The sequence below is a fragment of the Polypterus senegalus genome, chromosome 6, assembly GCF_016835505.1.
Source record: "Polypterus senegalus isolate Bchr_013 chromosome 6, ASM1683550v1, whole genome shotgun sequence".
Classification (NCBI taxonomy): Eukaryota; Metazoa; Chordata; class Cladistia; order Polypteriformes; family Polypteridae; genus Polypterus; species Polypterus senegalus.
The window spans coordinates 25,753,007-25,777,201 of NC_053159.1; the positions used below are offsets into that span (position 1 = coordinate 25,753,007).

Genomic DNA, 24,195 nt, shown 5'->3' on the forward strand with positions numbered 1-24,195 from the left:
AAGTAATACACAAGAGGGGTTAGTTTGAATAACCAGCATATATTTATTAGACTTCCATAGACAGAGATTCACCAATTAAAAGTATTGCACTCAGCTGGTCTTGTGAATCTCCATCAAGGACTATCATACTGATTACTAAGAATCAATGGGCGAATACTGTTCTCCCAGTACCTTTACTTAAGACTAATGCGAAGTTCACCTCATTATTCTTAACAATCACAGATCTTATAACTACTTTATTTTTTTTAAAACAAGTCAGGATTTGATAGTGTGTTTTCAAACCCAGCTTTAGCTTGTAATGAACTGACATCACCCAGTGGCAGAACGGGTGTTGGGAAGAGTGGTGACATCTACGACATCTCCTAGGTAACAGCAATTTTTAATGGATGGGAGAGCTGCTGGCCAGAAGCAGAACACTACTCTGTACCACAAAGAGGGCGGAAAGCAGCAGGAGACAGGCTCTGCCAACCACAGACAATCATCTCTTTGTAAACAGCACAACTGGGTCAGTCATTTGAAAACAGAAAGAGCACAGATCAATGGCGAGACCAGTTAAAGGCTGGACATGTGCCTTGAAACACCTTGGGATCTTCAAATATATATTTATTTCTGATTTATTACTCTGTTGTTCCTGGAAAGGTGTTCTGTTTAAAGGACTAAGGAAATAGTTGAGCCAGCAGTCTTTCCCACACAATTTAAAAACAAGAGTGTATTGCACTCATTATTCTCTTGACATAGTACACAATTTCTATGAAAATAATCTGAAACTAGGCAAATGGAGGTGGATTTTAACCTATATATAAGTTAGCTGCTATAAATAAGACTATTTTATTTTGTGTTGATCTGCCTGGTTTGGTAATATGGAGTTACATTTCAGTTTAGGAGAGAAGAAGGAATAGTAAAGGATCACTGATGGACTATCACTTATTTGTGCCACTTCATAACTGTATGTCCTTATGGGGAGGGAAGATATAGCTGTTCTGGCATACAATAAAAGTGGCATGTTTCTCATGTGGCCACTCATAAGTGAAATGCCAGTTTTGTTAGAAAAAATCAGTTAAGAATTCTGTTTCTCTATAAAAACTTGTCTGTACTTCCATTTATAACAATAAAAGACGACGACCTAATCTAATCTGTGGTATACTTAAGGATTTTGCATCTTTTAATACATGAATTACTCATTTAGGGAATGATGAGACATCTTTACCAATCAGAGGTACTGTATACCTTTTTTTCCAGTTTGAGAACTTACAGACTAAAATACTGTCTCAAGCTAGACCTGTAATCAATTTGTGCAAAACTACTCAAACGGTACTGCTGTTAAGTTCTTGCAAAAGGAAGCAACTCTACCAACGAAGCAGCATTCGCACATACAAAAAGACAGATAGAGCCTTGGTATGTCTTGTAGAAAGGTACGATTTACTTTCACATGACATAACATAATGCACTTAATGCAGCTACTATAACCTCTGTGCTTTCTTTCAGCTTGATAATTAATCTAAATGAATCCTTCATTTTAACTTGGTATTTAAAATGTATGTAGGTGTTGTTATTTGACTTTTACATTAGGGTTAGGATTAGGGTTAAGAGATTATTTTATTATTCCATGTGAATATGTTTTTTGGGACAAATCTATCTATCACTGGTATGGCACTGAACTCTAACTAGGAGAAAATAAATACAACAAATGGATGAATACTAATGACTAGTTTGAATAACTTTGCTTTAATCAATTTTTATGGGTTATCTGTGAAAGGAATAATGCTTTAACTATTTTGTCATGCAAACTAAAAATGAATAATATTTTTAAATGGAACACTAAAAACTTGAAGCTTTGGATACTACACAAGCCTAATATGCACAGAATCTAAACAGTTATTCAAAGGAACAAACACATATATAATTTTGAATACTTTAACAACATAGAATGGTAGGTAGCCTGGAGGGAAAGGTGACTGTAGACAAGAAAAGGTAGCACATACCTGTCAGATAAATGGGCACTGGCATTTGAAAAACTTCTTGTCAGGCCAATACAAGTAGACAGGTATCGCTATTGGGAAGTATGCCATGTGTGTGTGTCAAGGTGCTTTAAAGTGAAAAGTGGTAGCTTTGAAGAGGCCTGCAATTCGTCCTCAAAATATTTAGAGGAAACAGATGCTATACATCTCCACATTGCATATAGATGGTCCATCTGTTGTCTAATGAAAAAGGAGTGGCTAGGAAAGTTCCTATTTTCAAACAGTGAGAAATGACACCAAGTTACTTTTCTCAAAGGCAGGAGCTGATAGAACTCCAGTTGTGAACTCTCAGCCCATCAGGTAGCAGTATGTTACTACAAGCAAGTAAACAGTTTGTTCGGCTGAATGTAGCAGCCTAACAGACCTGGCACGTTAAGGCTAACATAAGGCTCTGTGAACACTAGAAGGAATTCTTCCTGGCATTCCAGTAGCAAAAGTAGAGCTGCCGACTGATCTCGAAAGTTGCTCCAGGACATGGAGAGAAGTGATGACAGGACGGTTTCAAATATGTCCAAGTGTCAGAGGTTCATTAAGTGTGCAGTTGGGAGTCAAGTCTTAGACATATGCACATTTAGAAGGAGATGGTGAGGTTGGGGTCAAGGAAAACATTGAGACAGAGAGACAGGCAGGAGGTAAAAGGTGGGCAAGTGAGCATACCCATTCACCAGGAAAATGAAGACGGACGCCTCTGAAAGTAGGTTCAGAGTGGCGAAGATGCATGTTTTTTAATCCTTACTTTGTATTTTTTGAGTTCTTCCTTGGCTCATCCGTCCCATACATTTCTTTTATAAAATAATTGCACCTTTTTGCATTCTTTGGTCCTTGGCTTTATTCTAAATGTGCAAATGCTTTTATTTTTTAATTAACATCTCATATCTAGACACACTGACGTATGTATTTAAGGTTGACTTCAACTGTGCCCACATACTATACACATTAAGGATAGTGTAAATTAACATTTGCTTGCACTATTTACATATACATTGTACAAACACTACATTATTTAAATGCATAATTATACTGCTGTACCTACAGACACTCAGTTCTGAATATTGCTATTCACATTTATGACTACTGTTTTTCATACCTAAACACAAAATGAAATTACCAACAGCAACGTGTGTGCATTTCAGAAGACAGAACAGATGCTTATTACTGTTAACCTAACTTTGACAATGGGTTGCACTTAGACCTCCAATTCAGGAATTCCACTTACTCAAATTATTTACATTTCTGCCTAATTCATTTACAGAATTCAAAACTGTTTCAGCTCTGCTACTGTACATAACTTACATACAGTATTTAAGTTTAATAGGAAGATGACAAAACAATGAAATGGCAAGTACAGTATTAATATATAATAAAAAGAAAGGGGGCATTTGAAACAATAATAAATTAGATTTCTAAAGACTAAATAGGTTACATAAGTTAAAAAAGAACACAGGGAGAAAGAAAAAGCACTACTGAAAAAGCAGCCCGTATGTGTGCAACTGTCACAGGCTATAAAATTCCACCTAGACTATTCAGAATCAAAGAGTGGAACAATTCTTTACTTAGACATAGTATTTTACAGGAGAAGTAAATTCCACTGCTCACGGTCATTGTTATTGGTTTGCCAATATTACTCACTGTCATGTCAATTGTTTTTAAAATTTTGAATCTGGGTAAATAAATAGCAATTAATAAACTTGTGAAATTCACAGACTATTCTTTTTTTATAGTGTTTGTAAAGCAAATTGGAACAGTCTATTTTTCTAAGATTCAACCCTTAGAAATTTAACCATGTGAAATCTAGACAGCAAAAATCTATTTTTCCCCCAAAAAGAAAGTACATTTTTTTTGACTTTGCTCCTTACCTTTAGTCGTTCTATGGCCTCTTCACTCCCTGGTGTCGACATGATACGTTCCTGAATACTGGAGACTGACTGCAGGCCAGTCTGGCTGCTTAGAGAGCAGGAGGATGGAGAGGCAGTCAGGGAGCCCATGGGTGCTGTGAAGAAATTGCCAGGGCGTTGATTCTCAGAGGCTAGCAAATATCTATTCTTATTGTTGTGTATGTCTTTCAGGTCTGAGCAACATTGGAGGAGGAAGGGTGCGGGTGGGAGCGATAAAAAGAGGAAAAACAGAGAAAGAGAAAAGCAGGAAAGACTAAAGTAAGACACACAAAAACTTTCAAAGGACACATTGACAAAGTGGTAAAGTTGAGGGCAAATGTGGCAGTTTTAAAGCTGATCATACTGTAATTCTCCTAAAGAGAGCATACGGAATAGATCAAGTGTTAATCTGTATGTAGAAGGGCAGTAGATTCAGAAAGTATTCAGACCCCTTCACTTTCTCCATACTTTATTGTGCTATAGATTTAATCTTAAATTGATAAATTTGCCATTTTTGTCAATCAATCTACTTCTAATAATACACAATGACAAAGTAAAAACCTGTTTTCAGAAATGTTTCCAAATTTATTAAAAATGAAAAACTGAAATCTCACATTCATATAATCCTTCAAACCCTTCATTCAGTACTTTGCAAAAGCCCTTTTGGCAACAATTAAAGCTTTAAGTCTTCTTGGATAAGTCTGTACAAGCTTTGCACACTTGGATTTGGGCAGTTGGTCCTATTCGTCCTGGCAGATGCTCTCAAGCTTCATTATAATGTACTGTAAAATGCCATTTTCAGGTCTCTCCAAGGATGTTTTGTGGGGTACAAGTCTGGGCTTTGGCTGGGCCACTCAAGGACAGTCAGAGACTTGCCCCAAAGCTACTACTCTGTTACTCTCTTGGCTGTATGCCTTGGGTCACTGCTGAAAGGTGAGCTGTTGCTCCAGTCTGAGGTTACATGTACTCTGGAGGAGGTTTTCTATAAGGATCTTCAATTTGGCTGTATTCATCCTCCCTCAGTTCATACCAGTCTCCATGTTGCTGCCACTGAAAAGCACCCCCATAGCACAACGCTGCCAACAACATGCCATCTTCACCAGACATAGTGCTTGGAGTTCTATCCAAAGAGTTCAATTTCTGTCTAATTAAAACAAATAATCTAATGTCTCATTCTCTTATGGTTCTTTAATTGCTAATTGGCAAACGCTTAGTAGGACTTAACTACTCTACCACAAACACCAGATTGATGAAGTGATGCAGGCATGGTCGTCCTTCCGACAGGCAGGTTCTCCTATCTCAGCAGAGGACTTCTGAAGCACCATTAGAGTGACAATTGGCCAAGTCCCTGGCCAAGGCCCGTCTTGCCCACATACTCGTTTCAGTCAGAAGGCCAGCTCTAGGAGAAGTTCTGGTGGATCGAATCTTCTTCCATTTCAAAATAACTGATTTCACTGTGCTCCTGGGAACACTGAAAGCTTTGGAATTGATTTTATATATTTGCCAAGATCAACGCTTCACCACAACTTGATCATAGAGGTCCACAGAAAGGTCCTTGGGCTTCTTGGCCTGGTCTTTGTCCTGACATGCAGTATGAATTGTGAGACCTTGTATACACATAAGTGTAATAAGTGTTCCTTTCTAAACTATGTTGAATCAATTCAGTTTCCCACAGGTGTACTCCAATCAAGTTTTAAACACTTCTCAAGCATAATTAAAGCAAACAGGATGCACTTTATCACAATTTAGAGAGCCACAGGAAATTGAGATTTCAATTTTTAATACATCTGCAAAACTTTGTTATTATGGGTAAATGAGTATAGACTTTTGAGCAAAAATGGCAAATTTATCCATCCATTATCCAACCCACTATATCCTGACTACAGTGCCATGGGGGTCTGCCGGAGCCAATTCCAGCCAACACAGGGCATAAGGCAGGAAACAAACCCTGGGCAGGGCACCAGCCCACCGCAGGGCACACACACGCGGGACAATTTAGTTATCGCCAATGAACCTAACCTGCATGTCTTTGGACTATGAGAGAAACCAGAGTACCCGGAGGCTACCACTGCTCCACCGTGCTTCCCTGGCAAATTAATCCATTTAAAATTAAATCTACAACACAATGAAGTGTACAGAAAGTAAAGGGGTCTGAATACTGTTGAAGCCCACTGTAGGTAGATAAATTAAATCTATGCAGCAAAATATTGAGTAGGAAATACCTCATAAGGACATTTTCATTTCTCAGTTTATTTTGTAATATCTGGAATGTTGCCTGTTAAAGGTATGAATTCCTTTATAGAGGTTTATGGCTCCTTCCTTCTCCTTGTGGTCTTCTTCAATGATAATGGTTAGATCATTGTCATAATCTCACTAGGGAGCTAGGGTCCATGCTCATGTGTGTTACTTTATGTTGAAAATAAGATTATATACAATTGCTTGTGACAGTTAGGAAGTCAATAGGGACATGGTATTCAAGCTTACAATGAAGACACAGGATGATGCAACTAAAACTACTTCCAACATTGCCAATCTCACTCTAATGTGTTTTTTTTATTTTGCATTTGTACAATAATATACATTTCTTCAGTTTGAAAACTGCCAACTTTGTCACTAAAAGACAAAAACAAAACTAACAGACAAGGAAAGAGCTGCAGAGCAGAAGCAGGGAAAAAGATCAAGGCATGCATTGTATTGGGTTCCATTTAGAGTCCTTCTCATCCTCTGAGAACAACAGCTACTCATATTTTTGCAGTGCTGCATGACAGTGCCCTTATGCAAGGAATTAATTAAAACTGTAATCATGCCTTCCACAAAGGAAAAACAAATTAAAACTTAGATGTGTCTTTTTAATTTCTTTTACCACATATAATGAATGTAATTTAGAATAACAGTCACATCTCACAAAAATTTTGATGCGTCAGACTCCCAGACAGATGGATGGTGAGTAAATAATTGATATCAACTTGAAATATGTTAAATCCTCAATCATTTTGCCTAGTATGTATACAGGATGTGAAACAAACAACAGTTAAGCGATACTGCCAACACGCCAAGATGAAACTTGGCCATTCCTCAAATGTTCTATATACAACTTTTTATTCCACATATTCAGAATTTAACTGTGTTTATGAAGGCCAAATAGAATGTTAGTTAACTTTAAACAAAAAAAGTTAGGATAGCCAGCCCCAGGTGTCCTATAATGAGCTCTTAGTTAAGAACTTAGAATCTATAATATTTCAGATGCTACTAGCTTTGCTAATGCCAGGTTTTGATTGTTTTTAATAATTAATTTAGCATAAAAAGTATATTTTTAAACTTTTCATAATATGCTTTGACCAAGGATTGAAAGCATGTCTATATGAAATAAAGGATCTAATGTTCAGATTTAACAAAGGAATGTTAAATAAAAGCACTGCACTGATTACTTGTTCATAATTTGTGAGGCTGTGCTGCTCAATGGAATGTGGTTCATCCCCTAAAAATGCAGTTGTATGTGTGTCCACATCCTGCTGATGAAGATGCAGATAACTGCAGCCTTTGCAGTGGGGCAAAATACAAGAGCAAGCTAAAATATTCAGGCCAAAATCTCTTCTGTAGTCCAATTGACTCTTCCAATTTATGAAAATACACAAAAGTGCACAAAAACTAAAACTATGTAAATCAGAGTAAAGTGTTTAAACGCACAGTTTCTAATATTCTTCTATTTATGATTATGAACAGTATATTGGAAATATTGGCCAATTCTGAAAATTCTGCTCCACAAGAGATGTTTAATTAAGAGATGTTTCTATTCCATCCACGAAAAGAATTTTCAATGTGCTTGTGAGTAAATGCCATTAAAGGTGAGGGAGTGTTGAAACATGTAACACATGCTTCTTTATCAGGCCTTATAATTGTTTTATAGTTACGAAATTTACAAATTTTAACTAATTAAACTTATTTTATTCATTCTGCCCATCTGGAATCTCTTAATTAAAAGGATTTATAATTTACATGTTAGCATAAAGTTACTCTGGGTTTGTCTATGTTTAACAAAGAGCAGAATAAGTGAAAGGGCACTATTGGGTCTATAAAGAAGCTTGTGCAGTCAGTCTCAGGAATATTTCATAATGAATTTCAGCCAACTAAGGTTCATTTTACATAGCATAACAGAACAGGAACATCATCCTCAAATCTCTCCACACTTATAGCAGAACTGTTCACCAAAGTACCTTTTGGTATGGAGGTATAAATAGGAAATGAGATGATCATCCATTTAACAAAGTTAGGCAGTAATATGATTTGACCCTGAAATTCAGTAGACTAAAAATCCAATACCTAAAACACTTGATTTTAATTAGAAGATACACTTTTAGCACTCACATTAAGCAAAGTTTGCATGGCTGAATGAAGCAGCTAACTTAGTTTTGAGAGGTACCCTATGCAGGGTACAATACAAATGTTGGGATTTATAGGTTCTGTCAAGCCAAATCCCACAGTAGCGTGTCCTCTTGCAAATTGCCATGTACATTAAGAACATAGGCACTGCATGCACAGATGTAAGGGTCAGTTTGGGTTTACAGGCCTCAGTATAAACCTCATCAGAATCTATGACATACCCCAAGCAAATAATCTTATAAACTGCCCCCTCTCTCTCTCTCAGCCTCAGAGCATGCACAGCATAAGGTCTAAAAAGCCAGAAGCGAGGGGAAGGAGCAGAGCAGGTGGGGTGGGTTAAGAGGAGAGTTAGATCGTACCACTACATGAATACACACATTTGCTTCCACTTCCTGGGTAATCATCTTCAATTGGAACAACTGAAGGGAATCGGGAGAACACGAGAAGGGTCAAATGTCAGAGTATAGGCCTCTCTAACTACTGAAAACCAAGGAAGATGGGGAGCATCTTACAAAACTGAGAACCAGTAGATGGGATTAGTAAAGTATGAGAAACACCCATATATCTATATGGGCTCCAAAAGCTTGACTATTGAATTTGGATCTTTGTGTGAAGCTGGGTGGGAGCTTGGCTATTGATACTTAATATAAAAGAAGAGCCAAGGTCAAAACTGGTACACCCATAAATTCAGAGTAAGCTACCCTAATAGCATGTGTTACTAAGCTAAATTTGCAACAAAACAAAAAGTATTTTTCGCAGCATTTTAGCCAATTTAGTAGGTTTTAGAGAAGACAAGGCCTGAGTGGCCTCCCCCCATTTGTCTTAATCTACTATTGACAGAGTTGCAGGTCACCTCAGAGGTGGCAGAGTGCCCAAGATTATGGCTTGTCCAAATATTAATCCACAGTATTATGTCATATCACACAATAATAAAAAAATGAGCCCATATTAAAAAAAACAACAACATTTGAAAGGGAAGGTGAGAGTGACTGGTTCTAGTTTTATAAGTTTCCATCTTTTGCACGGTTTTAAAAAGCTGCTGATGTTTGGACAGAGGCCTTCAATACATACATATGAGTATGCAACCATGCCAACTGTAATGACTGGCAGGAAAGTGTCAGGAATCCTTTAGTCCAAAAAACAGCCCCAGACTTAGAGTTCTTATTTTCAAAACACAAATTACCTTTGTGTCTATACTATATATCTGGTACTTAACTGATAGATGGAACACATAAATGAACAGATGACAGATCAGATGGGAAACAATGACCTAAACACAACTTGTCTTGCAAGAAGTCAGAAGTTCAGTTAAAATAAATGAAAGAATAGAAAAATCTAAATGGAAAGGTAAAATCATTACACTAGAAAACTTGAGGCAAACTTACTGTCCAGAATATCTCCTAGACCCTGTGCACGCAACAGGTCTTTCAGTCTGGTCACTTCCTCTTTCAGTTCACGCACCAGCTTAGCATTAGGATCTTCATTGATCACTGCATTACACTTGATTTGCTTGGCTCGATCTGCATACCTGCAAGAGAAAGAAGAGAATGAATGCCATCATAACAGATTTAGTAACCTGGGCACTAGTACAATACAGTAATAAGTCAGTTAACAAAAGCTGTGAGAACAAACCTCCACAATAATGCATTCTGCATAAAAGGCACTATGGGTGCATGCCCATGTTCAACTGCCCATCTACTAGAGCATTGCGGAGGTCACTGTACATCCTACCAGCACAGGATAGTCGTTGTTTTTCATTAATGTCATGCATACTGAAAATATTATACATGAATACTTAGGCATTCACATATACTGTAGTTATTTAAATATTTTTAAAATGTAATAAACATAATTTTCCTGACATGTCATGAAAATAATGCACAACAATATTTCTTAGACTGAACTAAACAACTTCTTCATCAACTGAAGGTATTACTGTACAATTTAGAAAGCAGAAGGTACCTCTTGGCCAACAATTTAACTGAAGTCCACCACATAATCAGTGAATGTAATGGATTTTTAATTCTCATAGTAATACACATGTCAACTACCTAGGGCTATGGGCGCAATTAGGAGAAATTAAATGGCACCAATGTTTTCAGATTAAGGCACTGATGTGCATGTTTACCTTTGTTTACTTTTACCAGATAGAAAGTAACATTCTGACATTCAAATGATCTTTTTTAAATCATCTCTAATATTAAAAATGGTTTCACCTATTACTAGTATTGGAATTAATCTGTTGTGCTCTTGACCATGTGAGAAAGGTTTTTGTACAACATGAATAGGTGGAAATTTACAGCAGAGTGCGTCTCCAACTCTAGTATGATCTGTTCTAAATTAACTGTTCCTTCGTTAAATAAGATCAAAATATTAAATGTTGTGCTGGTTTGTACAGTACTTTTATAATCATAACTTTTGACACTACATCTCTTTTGCTAAAAATAATGATTCTCTGATGTAAATCATTAACAAAATGACACATCTTGAATGTATCAAAGTATCTGGAAGGATTCTTCTTGTACATTTTCAAGAAATAGGTAGAAGTAGAAACATGTTAATGGTAATGTCCTGCTGAAAGTAACAGCAAAATGATTAAACTATTGGACCCACATTTCTGGTGGAAGTATATCCATAACTTGAAAACATACAAAATAAGGGCTGATGCATCAGTTAATGCATATAAAGTACAATCTGGTCTGCATTAAATATGACCCACAAGTTGTCTTGTTATAGACATTACTGGAGAGACACTTCATCATTTGAGCTTTGTGGCTGTCATGGGAGTGCAGAAAGTGCTGTGGTAACACTTTACTGGGGTGCCAGCTAACAGGTGTGTCTGAGAAATTGAGGAACAGCAGGTTGTGGTTTGGAAAATCTGAACAAGTTGGGTTTGTGAATTATTCTTTGTAGTGGGAGAGTTCCATATGTGTATATCCATGTGTATACTGTATTCAATGTACTTTGTAAAAAGAGAATTTGAAAGACGTAAAGTAAAAGTTGTTAAATTCAGCTACTGGGGAAGGGTTAGGTTTAGGGTTAGCATTAGGGTTAAATTAAACATAGCTCTAGCAGTCCATTTTTTTCTCATTATTTTCGGTAAATATGGCCCTTTGGTTTTTTTTGCTAGAATTATTTTAGACATTACCGTAAAGTGCTAAGTGTTTCATCATAGTTGATATCAGCAGGGCTTAGTGCTGCCACCATTGCCGTCCTGGAATTACCTCCTGTTGTGATGAAGAAAATGCATTTTGATAAATAAATACATTTGTACAAATCTGAATGATGTCTGTGGATTTAAAACTTAATACATTGAACTATATGCATAGTAGTTCTGTTTGTCCACAGAGCTTAAGAAAAGATAACTAAAACAATGAGGAAAAACAACAAGTAGCAATGGATTAGTTCTCTTAACTAAACAAAATTTTTGGATCTTAGTAAACAACTTCATATTTAGCTAAAGCCTAAGTGTTAATTCCACAAGACAGAATATTTGCTCGTCCAAAAACATTACTTTTTTTCTGCCATAGTACAGATGCCTAACTAGGTGACTTTTCCAAAAGAGATATGACAGAAAATCACGAAATTAGCTAAAAGCATCTTCATCATGGTGCATACACATATTCAAAATACTGACTGTCTCTCACTATCACAATTTATCCAAATTTTTAAAAAATACAGTAACTCAATACTGAGTATTTTGTATTCAGGATTGTATTCTGGTTTCAAGCATATTTCACTGGTGTTTCATAACATAACATTTCCAAGCCCACACAATTCAATTCAGGGTCATAGAGTCATTTAATAATGAAAAGGTTTCAAGAAAAAAATGTTAATAAGAAAGAAGCTATAGAAAATTGGAAATTATCGGTCATTTAATTTCACTTTGTATATTACTCAGAGTGAACATATCCTATCATTCAATCTATCCTGAAGATGACAAAAGTAAAAAAGAATAATACTGAATTCTAGTTAATTCTGTGCAAAACCCTAAAACAACCTGGAGTGGAAATACTCAAACACGTCAACAAATTCTATTTATCGATGGCCAGTACCTAAATTCTCCCTGAGCAGCCAAGTCAGTACAGAGTCCCTGTAAGGTATGAAGTCTGTCTTCTTCTTCTTCTTGCTCTGGTAAAGAATAGATGGGTTTTAGACAAAAACAACAGGGTACAGTATCAGATTTCAAAATCCCATTTTCTTCAAAAGTTCCAAACTAAATTTGTGTTTCTTTTGGAATGCAAAAGGAGAGTTCATCATAAACAGACACTTCTGTCAAAGATTAAGTATTTGTAATTTCTGATTTCATTGTTATAGGTGGTATGGTCACTGTTCTGACATAAAACCATCAACTGGTGGTAGCAGGGAAAGGTGCTTGAAACAGAGAAGATGTCACCACATTTTACACACAGCAAGACAGAAGACTCTCCTAAAGTCTTCTCAGAATTATGAAATAGCAAAAAAAAGTATTGTCAAAGCCACAAAACTTGGTGTTTGAGATATTATTTAGCTATATATTGAAGTAAATAAAATTGACATTGTTTTTATTTGAGCAGACAAGTAATACTTGGCTAACCTGCTCAAACGTTAGTATTTGTTAAAAATATAAATATAAAAAGATGAGGTAAAGGAAAGAACTTAGATTTTAAGCATAAAATGTGAACTAAAAGTAACATGAAATGGAAATATGTTTTTCACTATGTTAATAGTAGAGGCAGAAATGGGAGAATCACCATTACCTTGCTGGTGCAATTGTCCTACAAGTGCAGCAATAAGAGAAGAGCAGAACACATCAGAGAAATCCTAGGCAGGCATTGCACAATTAAGTACTACATCACATAAGATACTTACCACTTCTGCTAGGGCTGAAATGACTTTTCCTAATGTTGTCAGAGATTTGTTGATATTTGCACCCTCCTGTAACATACATAAAAGTAGCATCTTATTGAAAAGAAATTAAAACAGTACTTTAGGGTGAGTCCCATGCCAAGCATGATGAAACCATATTGTGGCAACTGAGGATAACCAAAAGACAGGAGATCCTCAGAGAGGATAAGGAAACACTAGGTAAACCACTTCTACTTAAGTTTAAATTAGCCTATAATTTATGAATAAGGCTATAACATGGAAGATAAATATGTGTTAGGCATTGTCACAAAAACAAGAATTACTGCTATGAAGGAATCAACCAACCTAACAGAGAGAGCTTTGCCCCAGACTCATATGGCATCAAAGCTACACGATACCTTAGATGGTATACAGGTATAACTCAATTTTAAATGTACATGAAAAGTACATTTTGTGAGGGTGGGGATGTTAATGCACTGTCACTGTATTAGTTGCTATGACAAATTCAAGACTTAGAGCAAAAACAAAATGCAACAGTAACAAATCATAAGAATTAAAACTAATGTGACTTCCGGAAGACAATGTCAAAATGCAAGATCAAACACTGGTTTCTTGGAACAGTCAATGCCCCAGAGATACACAGTATACAGTATCTGTATCCATCATCACTGCTATTTGTAGGAATGGATCATTGAATAAAGCTGCTGGTCAATTCGTAGATTATACTTGTTCCATAGTATTATCATGGTTACCTTTAACCTTGTCCCTTTAGCCCCTGTAGAGTCAGCTCTTTCACTGCCAGCCAGATCCACCAAGCTGATTTTGCTGACCTAAAACAAGAAATATACAGGTCCTTAATGTGTAATTTTCTGGGACTCAAAATGGAAGACAGTAAGAAGGTGTAATGGGGGTGGAGTGTGGTAATCAATTGTTTAACTGTTACGCTCATCAATTCTGATAACATGTGCCTACCTCTATGTGCAACATCAGTATATAAGGGTACCAACTCATCAACTCTTTATTCCATTTTTTTAAATACTTCAACTGATAACAATGCATAGCTGACCTATTCCAGTGCATTCAGAATAGATTTTTAGTTGACTGTAGATTCATTCCTACACCTAGCAAACAGAAACAAATCTTTACAATATAAGAAATTCGAAAGTTACAAGGGAAAAAAAGCACAGCAGTACAACCTCTTATATGCAGGATATTTATGTTAAATCTGTGTAATGAGAAATACCTTATTCCCCATTGCTTACAATTATATAAGGTATTATAAGCAATTGCTTTGAATTGAATTTTTTACAAGTCACTAGGATGATCACAATTTCTGCTCCTGTTATCATTCGTCAAATCTCACCTACCTTCAACTACAATAGAACTGTTTTAGTTTTCCTCTTTAGCATTTGTATCTAAACCAATCACCAGTTTACATATAAACTTCATCCCTGTATAATCTATAGTTACTTGCACTTGCCAGTTCCATTGATAACTCTAAAGATGCAGCATAGCACAATGTGAATACTCTGAGCTGCAGATAAAAGTAGATCAAATTGGCTGAAAGTAAACACAGTGGTGGACAAAAGATCAACAATTAAATCAACATGACCACATATGGTTTGGTATTAAGTAGAGTGCAAAGACAGGAAGACTCTATATAACTCTGCTTTTGTGTGCAGCTGGCAACAAAAGAAAGTCAGCTGGCTATAGAAATTATTAGAGTGCTAATTTCTGTGAAGTCAGATAATGACATTTTCAGTGGTCATTCATTCATAAATTTTCTGAACCTGTTTTTAGTACAGTGCTACGGATGGTGGTTGGGCTAGCCTATCTCAGAAGGAAAGGAAACCAGCCTATAGCAGAATACAATGACACACAAACATCCACTATACAATTAAAATTCAAAGCCACCAACCAAAAAGAATCTAACAGAAACATGGAAAGTACATACAAAGTAATGGAACACTGCTAACAGCCAGAACTCTAATCTGTAAAGCCAGCTTACATGAGAGAATGGAACTAAAAGGTGAGCTGCAAGAATTAACTACTACTTTATTCTTTTTAAGATTTTTGAAGGTACCATGTTTTAAAAGAAAAGGTACCAAATTTTTCCTAAGAATATTCCAGTGTATTCACATGCCAATTCTCTTCTCTTAACCTAGATTTAACTAGGATACTCATAGGTACCTGCATATGCAAAACCAAGTAGATATAAACAAGAAATAAACAAAAACTATGGACTGACGTCTATCATTTGTCACATGCATACGCTTGGGAAACATTTCAGGGCTCATCGAATAAAAATTCCACCCCAAGTGAGGAATAGGTGCTGTTGTCTAAAGCTTCACCTCCCGTCTCTTCAACAAATCTGACCACCGTCAATGGAACAACAATAACTGACATCACTTCCAGCTTTCAGTCCCCTGAACCCTCCCATTCCACTGTCATCTTGGATCAGTCTGATTTGGAACCTGCAACTGGAAAGATGTATTGACAATAATGCAAACTCGTCTTTGTTATTTTCTGGCGTATATAAGGGGTTTGGTATACGGTGCCCAACTCTTTATCATTCTTTCTTGTATTAATTTCTTATGCACTACTTCGATCTGCATGACTGTAAAAATGGGCCTCAAGTCTCTGCCAGTAATCAAATTTAAAAAGGCGACTATTCCTAAGTCAAGATAAGGGCCTTACTGTTTTGCACCTTTTAGCCGTTGTTTCCGATTTATTGGTCAAACAGTTTCTGACTCCACAAGCACATTTTGGATTGATTTCCTTTCAGCTTAGGCATCATCTTTATTTTTATCTTTATTAACAAACCCAGTCAGAACCGCCTTGCAAAGTTCTTAGTCTTCAAGTTAAAAACTTGCTATGATTACATTGTGTCAATTCTGTAATGAATGAGGATCTTAATGTGAAAAAAAATCAGAAGCCTCTGCACTTTGGCAGAGATGGAAGGATTAGGGGTTTATGGAAATTCAATATTTACAATAAATGAAAACCTCAGAAAAACTACTAAAATGAGAAATATGGAAAAATATTAAGCACTTTGTTTAGTATTATTTAATTTCTTATTTTAAAATAATTTACATTTAAATCATTTCATTAAAACATGGATGACACAGGGTGTTAAATCATAAATGCTACACAATGCCATAGGATGGGCAAAATGTATAACTAAAGTAAAATAATGACTTGAGATGTTAAACCATCATACACAGATATACTAATATAAGACTGACAGAAACCTTACTTTTTCTGTGGAGAGGTCCGTTTCAGAGTCATGTTTACGCTGAGTGAAAACTATTGTGAAAACAGCATGTGAGCGGCTGCTGGTTTCATTCATGTTGGTTGCAGCAACGGTTCTGCAAGAGAACAAGAATAAGGTTTACAAGATTGGTGCATACTCTAGAAGAATACAACTCACCCAATAACCTCAGTCTATGTTTCTAAATCCAAAATGAAGAAGAACAAAAAAAAAAAAAAAAATCAATCAATCAAGGACAAGAGGCTAATGAAAGCAAACCATGAAACCCTACTGACGTCAAGTTACTGGTAATATGTCCATTATTTGCTGTCATCATTGTAACATCTGAAACTTGTCCGCTCTTTCATCTAAACTGGTTCAATATATTTAAAATTCATTTACAGTGCAGAGGGCATGATAACCATAAGTAGTACTCAAGAGTAAACAAAAAGAAACTATACCACACTTGCTTATTTTATAACAATATTTCCATTTGATTTATGTACTTCTGAAAAGTGACTGACTAAATGAATAGCAAGCATCCTGCAATCAGCTTTAATTTTTATAGTTGTTTTTTCCTGTTCAGAATCAAATAGCTTTAAACCAGCAAAGTAATGTATGAGAAACCTTCAGTTGTTTGGTACATAAGCTACAGATTCTTCTGCCAACTAGTTTAGAACCCAGATCCTTAGCCACTAAACCACATATCCTCCTTCTGCAGCAGGAGACTTATGAGGTCATCTCTCAGGATCCAGCTGGTCCGGGAAATAACTCCCTAGTGCTCAGCTATGGACTGTAAACAGCCTTAAAGCTCCTCATGTCCTCACCTGGATACCACTTACCGAGCTTTGTTTCCTGCATCCATCAGGTCTGCAATGTCTGTATAGGAGGTCACAGCTAGTTTGGAAAGATCTTCTACATATGGCCCCAGAAGAGGGTGTTCCCGGACTCGCAAGTTTCCTTTGTTTTTAGGGTTTAATAAATCTCGCACCCTCTCACAATAAATTTCCATGTAGCTCACCTAATTAAAGACACAAAAACATAGTATAATTGGGCTACATGCTATGCTACTCATGTACACATGACTTAAAAATCAAACATTAGTCTTCTTTGTTCAATCGAAGTCACGTGACTATCTTACACAAAATGGGAGTAGGCGGGAAGTGAATGACATCTATTATAAACCATCTCATTTATTTAAATCAGTCTGCTCTTTTTTTTTTTTTGGGAAAAGCATGATTATATCTGATTAGTTCACCTATTATAAACATTCCCACCGCAACAATTAATCTGCCATATATGGCCTTGATTTGTTTTAAGACAAACTACTTTAACTTTTTCTGAATACCTGGTGTAACTCCAGTTAAATCTCATTTATAATAAAAACACAACCAGTCATTTCTGTAAGATTATTACAAATTTATAAAATTAATCTTAATTGTGATTAAACTTTGAAGCTCTGAAAAGGGTAGATATCATCCCTCCTGTTTGATGGGCCACCACTGAGGAAGATAATGGGCAAATGACACATGCAAAACCAAACAGTGTGGTAAAGCAAAAGCATTCTGGCAAAAATGAAAAACTGAAGTGCCAGACTGCTATGTTAATATTCTACTGTCTTCTTCAATATGTAGCATACAAGGAAACAAAAGAAAAAAGAAACACATTTTACTGTAATGCACATATTATACACTTGTATTGGCTGTGAAATAAAAGGTACTGCTGAAAGGACCAAAAGTTCCTTTGAATTAAATTTGTGCTTGCGTTAGTGCTCCAACTGACGTCAGGTTGCTATGGCAACAGGATTTGTCTTCATCCGTAATATAGGATGGCAGCTGCCATCTATTGCAGATAATATTAAAATATTCAGTATGTGTCAAGAACAGGGCAATGAGCTTGGCAGGAAAGGTATACTTAAGGAAATTTGTCCTTGTGTCCCGTCCCAAAAAGAAGCTGTTATGGCTCACCTCCACAGAGTATGATATTTCCTCATTGCTGTTGTCATTGATTTTCTCAAAGAGTTCTTCACAGAGCTTCAATACATGAGAGGGGAAGGAGAGACAGGGGGAGGGGGTTAGATGCAGTATATCACTTGTGATCAGCTTATTGCTCTCTGACTTTACCCCATGAGAAGCATCAAGAAAGCCAATGACATTTAAACAGACAGAAAAACTGCTACAAAATTACCTTCCCAGTGAATATTTTATACCTGTTTTTCAGTTACCTTCTTTCTTACCACATTATATATATATATATATATATATATATTTAAATGCAGTCACCTCTTTTGTAATTGTTGCGATACAGAGCCCAAGATTCAGCTTTAGATTTTGTAAATCTTACCTGTGGAATGATACCCTCCTGCCCTTCTTCCTGCTTCCCCATCATAGTATAAGACTTCCCAGCTCCAGTCTGTCCATAAGCAAAAATACACACATTGTACCCTTCAAAGGCGTGCTGCAACATCTCTTTTCCAATGTCATTGTAAACAAGATACTGTGAGGCAAAACAGGGGTCTTCCAACTACGAAAAAAATAAATAAAACAGATGAGTTAAAACTGCATGTGCCCATAAACAAACCATTAAACAGTCCCTCTGCTTCCTGGTGAAGAATCTCACACAACGCAGACATATAATTGCTGAAAAGAAGAATGGGGAGAAACATAACTCAAGCTTGTAATAAAACATTGAAAAGCTAAAAACAGGCAGGCAGACTTGAACCCATGCTGCTGTGAAGGTGAAGAATGACTGCTACATCCACAGATGTTTTCAGAACACTGACAGATAAAAAGAAGAACAGCTAATCAAAGCTCTATACAGTAGCCACTCCATAAGAAACAGAATGGCATAAAAGTAAAAGAACTGTGGACTTTGGAAAAACTCAAATAAAAGACCAGTTTTCTGGAATGTATTTTTGGTCAGATATCAAAGTGAATCGAAGATGATTATCAGTTGAACCACTTTGGCAAGTTTTTTTTTTTTTTGCTCCAGGAGAATTTTATCAGTTTGTTTATTGTGGTCATTGGAAGGCTTTACCTTTGGGACTGTTCCATTAATCATTTAGTTATGAACCTGTGAACATTCTTGTTTTTAATTTTCAAATGCATCCCATTTTGGCTCTGCCTTTTGTAACTGTGTTGCTAGGATGTGTGGTACTGTTCCTAGGGCTCTCTTCCAGAAGGCACAATGCTTGGTTTTTCTCAGTAACACTCTTGTGTCTACATTTTGCAGAAGCTATCCTGCAGGTTATAGTACGGTTTAAAGCCCGGAATTTTAGTAGCAGTACACCTTCTGTTTGATAGCTTCTGTCAATTTTAATTTTATCATTAATCACAGTTTTACACTTCCATTTTGACAATAGTTTTCTGTCTTTCAGATTAACCCTTGCTACATTTTCACAACTAAACTTGTATCTGCTGGTCTGACTACCTTATCTCTGAAGGTGGGGACTTTCCTGCTTTGCCTATGCTGCAGTCAAGCGGACTACTCTGAATAACACAACTGACAGAAGCCTGATGACCTAAAACCTTTTGAGAGACTCCATTAGGATCGCCACCACAATCTTGGTGTCATCACTGAGGCAAAAATGATAAGCATTGAAGTCACAATCCTGCAGAAACCAAATCTGTCAGAAGGACAGCTGCGTCAAACTGCCAAAAAATTGTCTCCCTTAGATGGATTCTCCACTTCCATCTGATCTGAGGTTGCACTATAGAGGACTCTGAGTGACTAGAAGAATCAGTTCATAGATAACCTCAATGTCAGCAAATGAAAGACTCCACCCAAGATGCTGCTGTTTGATCAATCAAGCTCCACTTCATTTTAAGATCATGATTAGGTGAAGAAAAAGTGATGACAGAATTAGAGGGAGAAAAACATAAGATTATCAATAGCTTCTCCAAACAGAACCTCCTGCCCCCACTGTTTGACAGTCTGTGGCTCGAGGATTAGACCCCACAAGTAATAAAAGTTACACATGTATCTTTTATAAGGTATTATTATAAGGTATTATTCTCAGTTTACGTGACTGGTCAGTCAGAAATACACAAGGTAATTTACAGCGTCAAGACACATTATGGTTAACTAGCTGTGTGGGCTGAAATCTAAGTATATCAACATGGACCTCAGCATTAACGTTAACAGCATACCATACAGTGCATGTCTCAGCTATATGCTGTTTGGTATTTAATTCATAAAAGCAGTGTTAATGTTTATGATGTGTCATCTATTAGAATGACAAATGCAACACATTTTACTCCTAAAAATGTTTGTTAGGTGCCTTCTTTTGAAATGACACAGACATAGAAACTGGACGGATACACTGACATTAATCCTTTTCTTTTAAGATGGATAATTTTGTTTGATAGTTGAGCAGGTTAAGTTACTTGCTTAAAGTCTTTGATGGGGACTTAATGGGGTGACAGTCTTGTAGTTTAAATTCTAATTTTCATTGAAAAGAAATGGCACTGATGTTTTAGAGTGAGGAGGACTTGTTTTTTTTTCCCCTACAGGTACTACCTTTACCTCTTCTTTCTAATTCTTGTGGTATGTGCATCAGAACTAGCTAACTGGCAATGTCTCTCTGGACCAAACTTCTTTCCACTCGCATTGACTATCTTGTAGTCTTACTGTATGTCTTTGGTTGTCCCTGTTAGTAGCACTTTTGAAACTCTGTCCAGGTTACATTAGCTCCTGGTATGCAAAATGTCGAAAAAACAACCTAAAAACACCAAAAGCACAAACATATAATCAACCTAATAGCCTGTATTTGAAACACCACTTTTGAAAGAAAGTACTGATAAAGTGCTTCCCTAATAAAGATTTTGGTGACTTAATGGGGAAGTGATCTTACATACTGCAAAACAGAAATGTGAAATAAAATGTGAAGATAAAGAAATACACTTACCAGAAAAGCAGATATAGCGTATGTGTGTATGTATTAGCAGATACTGAGAACAAATTTAGACAGAAAATACTCAGGAATTGTAAAAAGAAGAAAGTGCACTACTGCATTTAAGTTGGCTTTAAAAAGGGTTTTTATAAGGTGCTTTAAGAGTTGCATTGTGCTAAATTAAAAAAAAGCTCAGAATTCGGAGCATGGTTTGTAGAATCATCTTAAACACAGAAAACAGCTTATAATACAATGATCTCATTCCAACAGAAATAACAATAGTGGGGCCTCATAGATCTAATTTTAAAATTTTGAACATGTATGTTTTGTATAATTACTCTACATAAACAAATGTGCTTTAAATAAAGAGACACTACATACATAAAATAGTGATTACTTGTGCATGCTGTCAGCCACATAGCGACTCCAAACCAATCTAGCTCGAGTAAGCTTGCAGCTCTCTTTCTGTGTGCCCCTTCTGAAATGCCCAACTTCTCTTGATTCTGCTGCTGTTGCCGTCACCATGACCAACATAAAATGGATTTGAAAACTGATATACAGTATGCCTTTATGGCAGTCATATTTTTTTAGTGTTTCTCTTTTCAGAAGCTTTACACAATATAAATGCATCTAAAACTTACCTGTATTTCATTCTTGGCAAACATTAATTGATTTTACATATTAATTTTCATTATGAATATGCAAATAATACATTTTACATGAACAATATAAGACAACCTTACTAAAATGTCTTATGTTCAGATGGTTAGGCAATTTAATAAGCATCATGCCCAGCTATTTACGCACTACAAAATGCTAGACAGTGAATGCCCTTCAACCTTCCCTAAACTGTAGAAATCATAAAATAAAGCACTCACCGAAGTATGTGACCAGTAGGAATAATCAAAGCTGAAAGACTTGGCTGGCTCCTTTGGGTTCTTCGGATTAATGATCGCTGGAAAAACAAGGAAAAAGAAATGCTTATTTTTTTTTATCTTAAGGATTAATTTTATAAAATGTGTATGCCAGAAAACAGACGTCCTTGATCAAATTCATGCGAGTTCTCTAGAATACTATGTAATTCTGTAAATACAGAACATACCACTTTACAATAGTACTTAACAAGTTGTAAGACACAAATCTGAGCCAGCAATCACATTAAATCCAAAGTTAATTCTTGACGGAGTACCCAGGCCAATGCTTCTCTACTCGGACTAGGGAGCCAATGCTATTCTGTTGCTCTTAATCCATTCTCAATGCATAACCAGGTTCTCTTAGCCTGAAGAGTCACAAATGCTTTGTGTTATGTTGTTTACTTTATTAAGAAAATTAGTAAAGAACACACGTTTTTCATGCAACAATAAACAAATATAGGTGAAAAAACGAGGATGACTACTGATAAACATCTCATTAATTTCAGGTATATCTATTGAACTTAAGAGTTCAACACAAATATTTTGTATTATTTTCTTTAAATGTTAAAAAAAAATGTTGTGAATTTCCCCTTGGGATTAATAAAGTATCTATCTATCTATCTATCTAAAAATGGAAATATGAACTATAAAGTTTTTGACTCTGCTTTTATATATAAAAATGATGTGTAACTCATAAAAGAAAATTACTGCACACGGATGCATTTGTCTTTAAAGCTATTAATGCGCATTTGTATCTGAAGTTATTGACATACAGTATATCCATCCTCTGAATATAACAATTTATAGGTAAAACCAAGTCCGCTGTACTTCATGGGCTTCTTAGACACACTTCATTACACGCAATGCCATGGAATACAAGATGTTTAAGATTAAGGTCAACTGCATTTAATATTTTGGATTTAGTTTGTTTCAATTTATGGACTTGTGAGGGTATGCGATCCTTAATATAAAATTATTTTGCCTATACCGGTTAATATGTAGAGGATGTATATAATTCAATAACTTCAAATACAAATTTGCACTAATATTATTATGATCTATTTCTCATTAATATTATTAAATCTTTAATAAATATAACAAAAAATACAAACATGCATTAATAGATTTAAACACAATACACCAGTATACAGTGATGTTATTTTGTGAACAACTCACGCTCTGCATTGCAAGGCTTCAACAGAGGCAGACATTGCAACTTTATAAATACATTACAGCAAGAGCGAGAACAGAATGCCGTTTCACAAAAGTCACAGAGAGCCGGGTGAAATCTACATGTGAAAGGATATACCGCATATACTTTAAGACTGATCAATAGTATGAGAGGCACATGTCTCATTCCATCTTATGCTGCAATTAGTGAGATGGATTGGGGGTCTCGGAGCCATGTGTCAACAGTTAAACACTCTAGACGAGAACAGGCCATTCAGCCCAACAAAGCTCCCCAGTCCTATCCACTTATTTCCTCCAAGGAAACCAAGTCGAGTTTTGAAAGTCCCTAACGTCTTACTGTCTACCACACTACTTGGTAGCTTATTCTGAGTGTCTATCGTTCTTTGTGCAAAGAAAAGCTTCCTAACATTTGTGCGAAATTTACTCTTAACAAGTTTCCAACTGTGTCCCTGTGTTCTTGATGAACTCATTTTAAAATAACAGTCTCGATCCACTGTACTAATTCCCTTCATAATTTTAAACACTTCAATCATGGTTAAATAAAGAGGCTTAAGTAAAAAATGAAAATTCCAAAAATATGGTTAAGAAAAAAACCTTAAATATTAGTATACCACACCTACAACACCTTATTAAACAAGATTTGTTTATGTTAACAGATACATTTTATATTATAATTGAATTAATTAATGAATTAGGTGGCAACAAGGCAAATAATAAAATAAAATACTGATTGCTATGACTTTCACACTAATCCCATTTAAGACAGAGTCTGGAACAGCTTTCTCTCCACACTGAAATAGTTATCCATTTTGTCTAATAAGATTATTGG

General features: G+C 36.0%; 1 protein-coding gene across 20 annotated transcripts in view; it reads right to left on the minus strand.

Annotated features, from left to right (window-relative positions):
* kif1b (kinesin family member 1B) overlaps nt 1–24,195 on the minus strand; it is a 175,266-nt gene that overhangs the window by 81,562 nt on the left and 69,509 nt on the right. For 4 of the 20 annotated variants that reach the window (XM_039755633.1, XM_039755632.1, XM_039755619.1 and 1 more), the window contains exons 3-15: nt 22,140–22,216; nt 18,714–18,893; nt 18,338–18,403; nt 17,213–17,391; nt 16,377–16,488; nt 13,873–13,950; nt 13,124–13,189; nt 13,012–13,029; nt 12,328–12,403; nt 11,421–11,499; nt 9,658–9,800; nt 8,632–8,691; nt 3,875–4,086 (exon numbers count right to left, since the gene is read on the minus strand). In XM_039755633.1, the coding sequence (XP_039611567.1) occupies nt 3,875–4,086; nt 8,632–8,691; nt 9,658–9,800; nt 11,421–11,499; nt 12,328–12,403; nt 13,012–13,029; nt 13,124–13,189; nt 13,873–13,950; nt 16,377–16,488; nt 17,213–17,391; nt 18,338–18,403; nt 18,714–18,893; nt 22,140–22,216 (1,346 nt within the window). The remainder of the gene's footprint in view (nt 1–3,874; nt 4,087–8,631; nt 8,692–9,657; nt 9,801–11,420; nt 11,500–12,327; nt 12,404–13,011; nt 13,030–13,123; nt 13,190–13,872; nt 13,951–16,376; nt 16,489–17,212; nt 17,392–18,337; nt 18,404–18,713; nt 18,894–22,139; nt 22,217–24,195) is intronic. The other 16 variants (XM_039755637.1, XM_039755631.1, XM_039755630.1 and 13 more) reach the window with 7 other exon arrangements.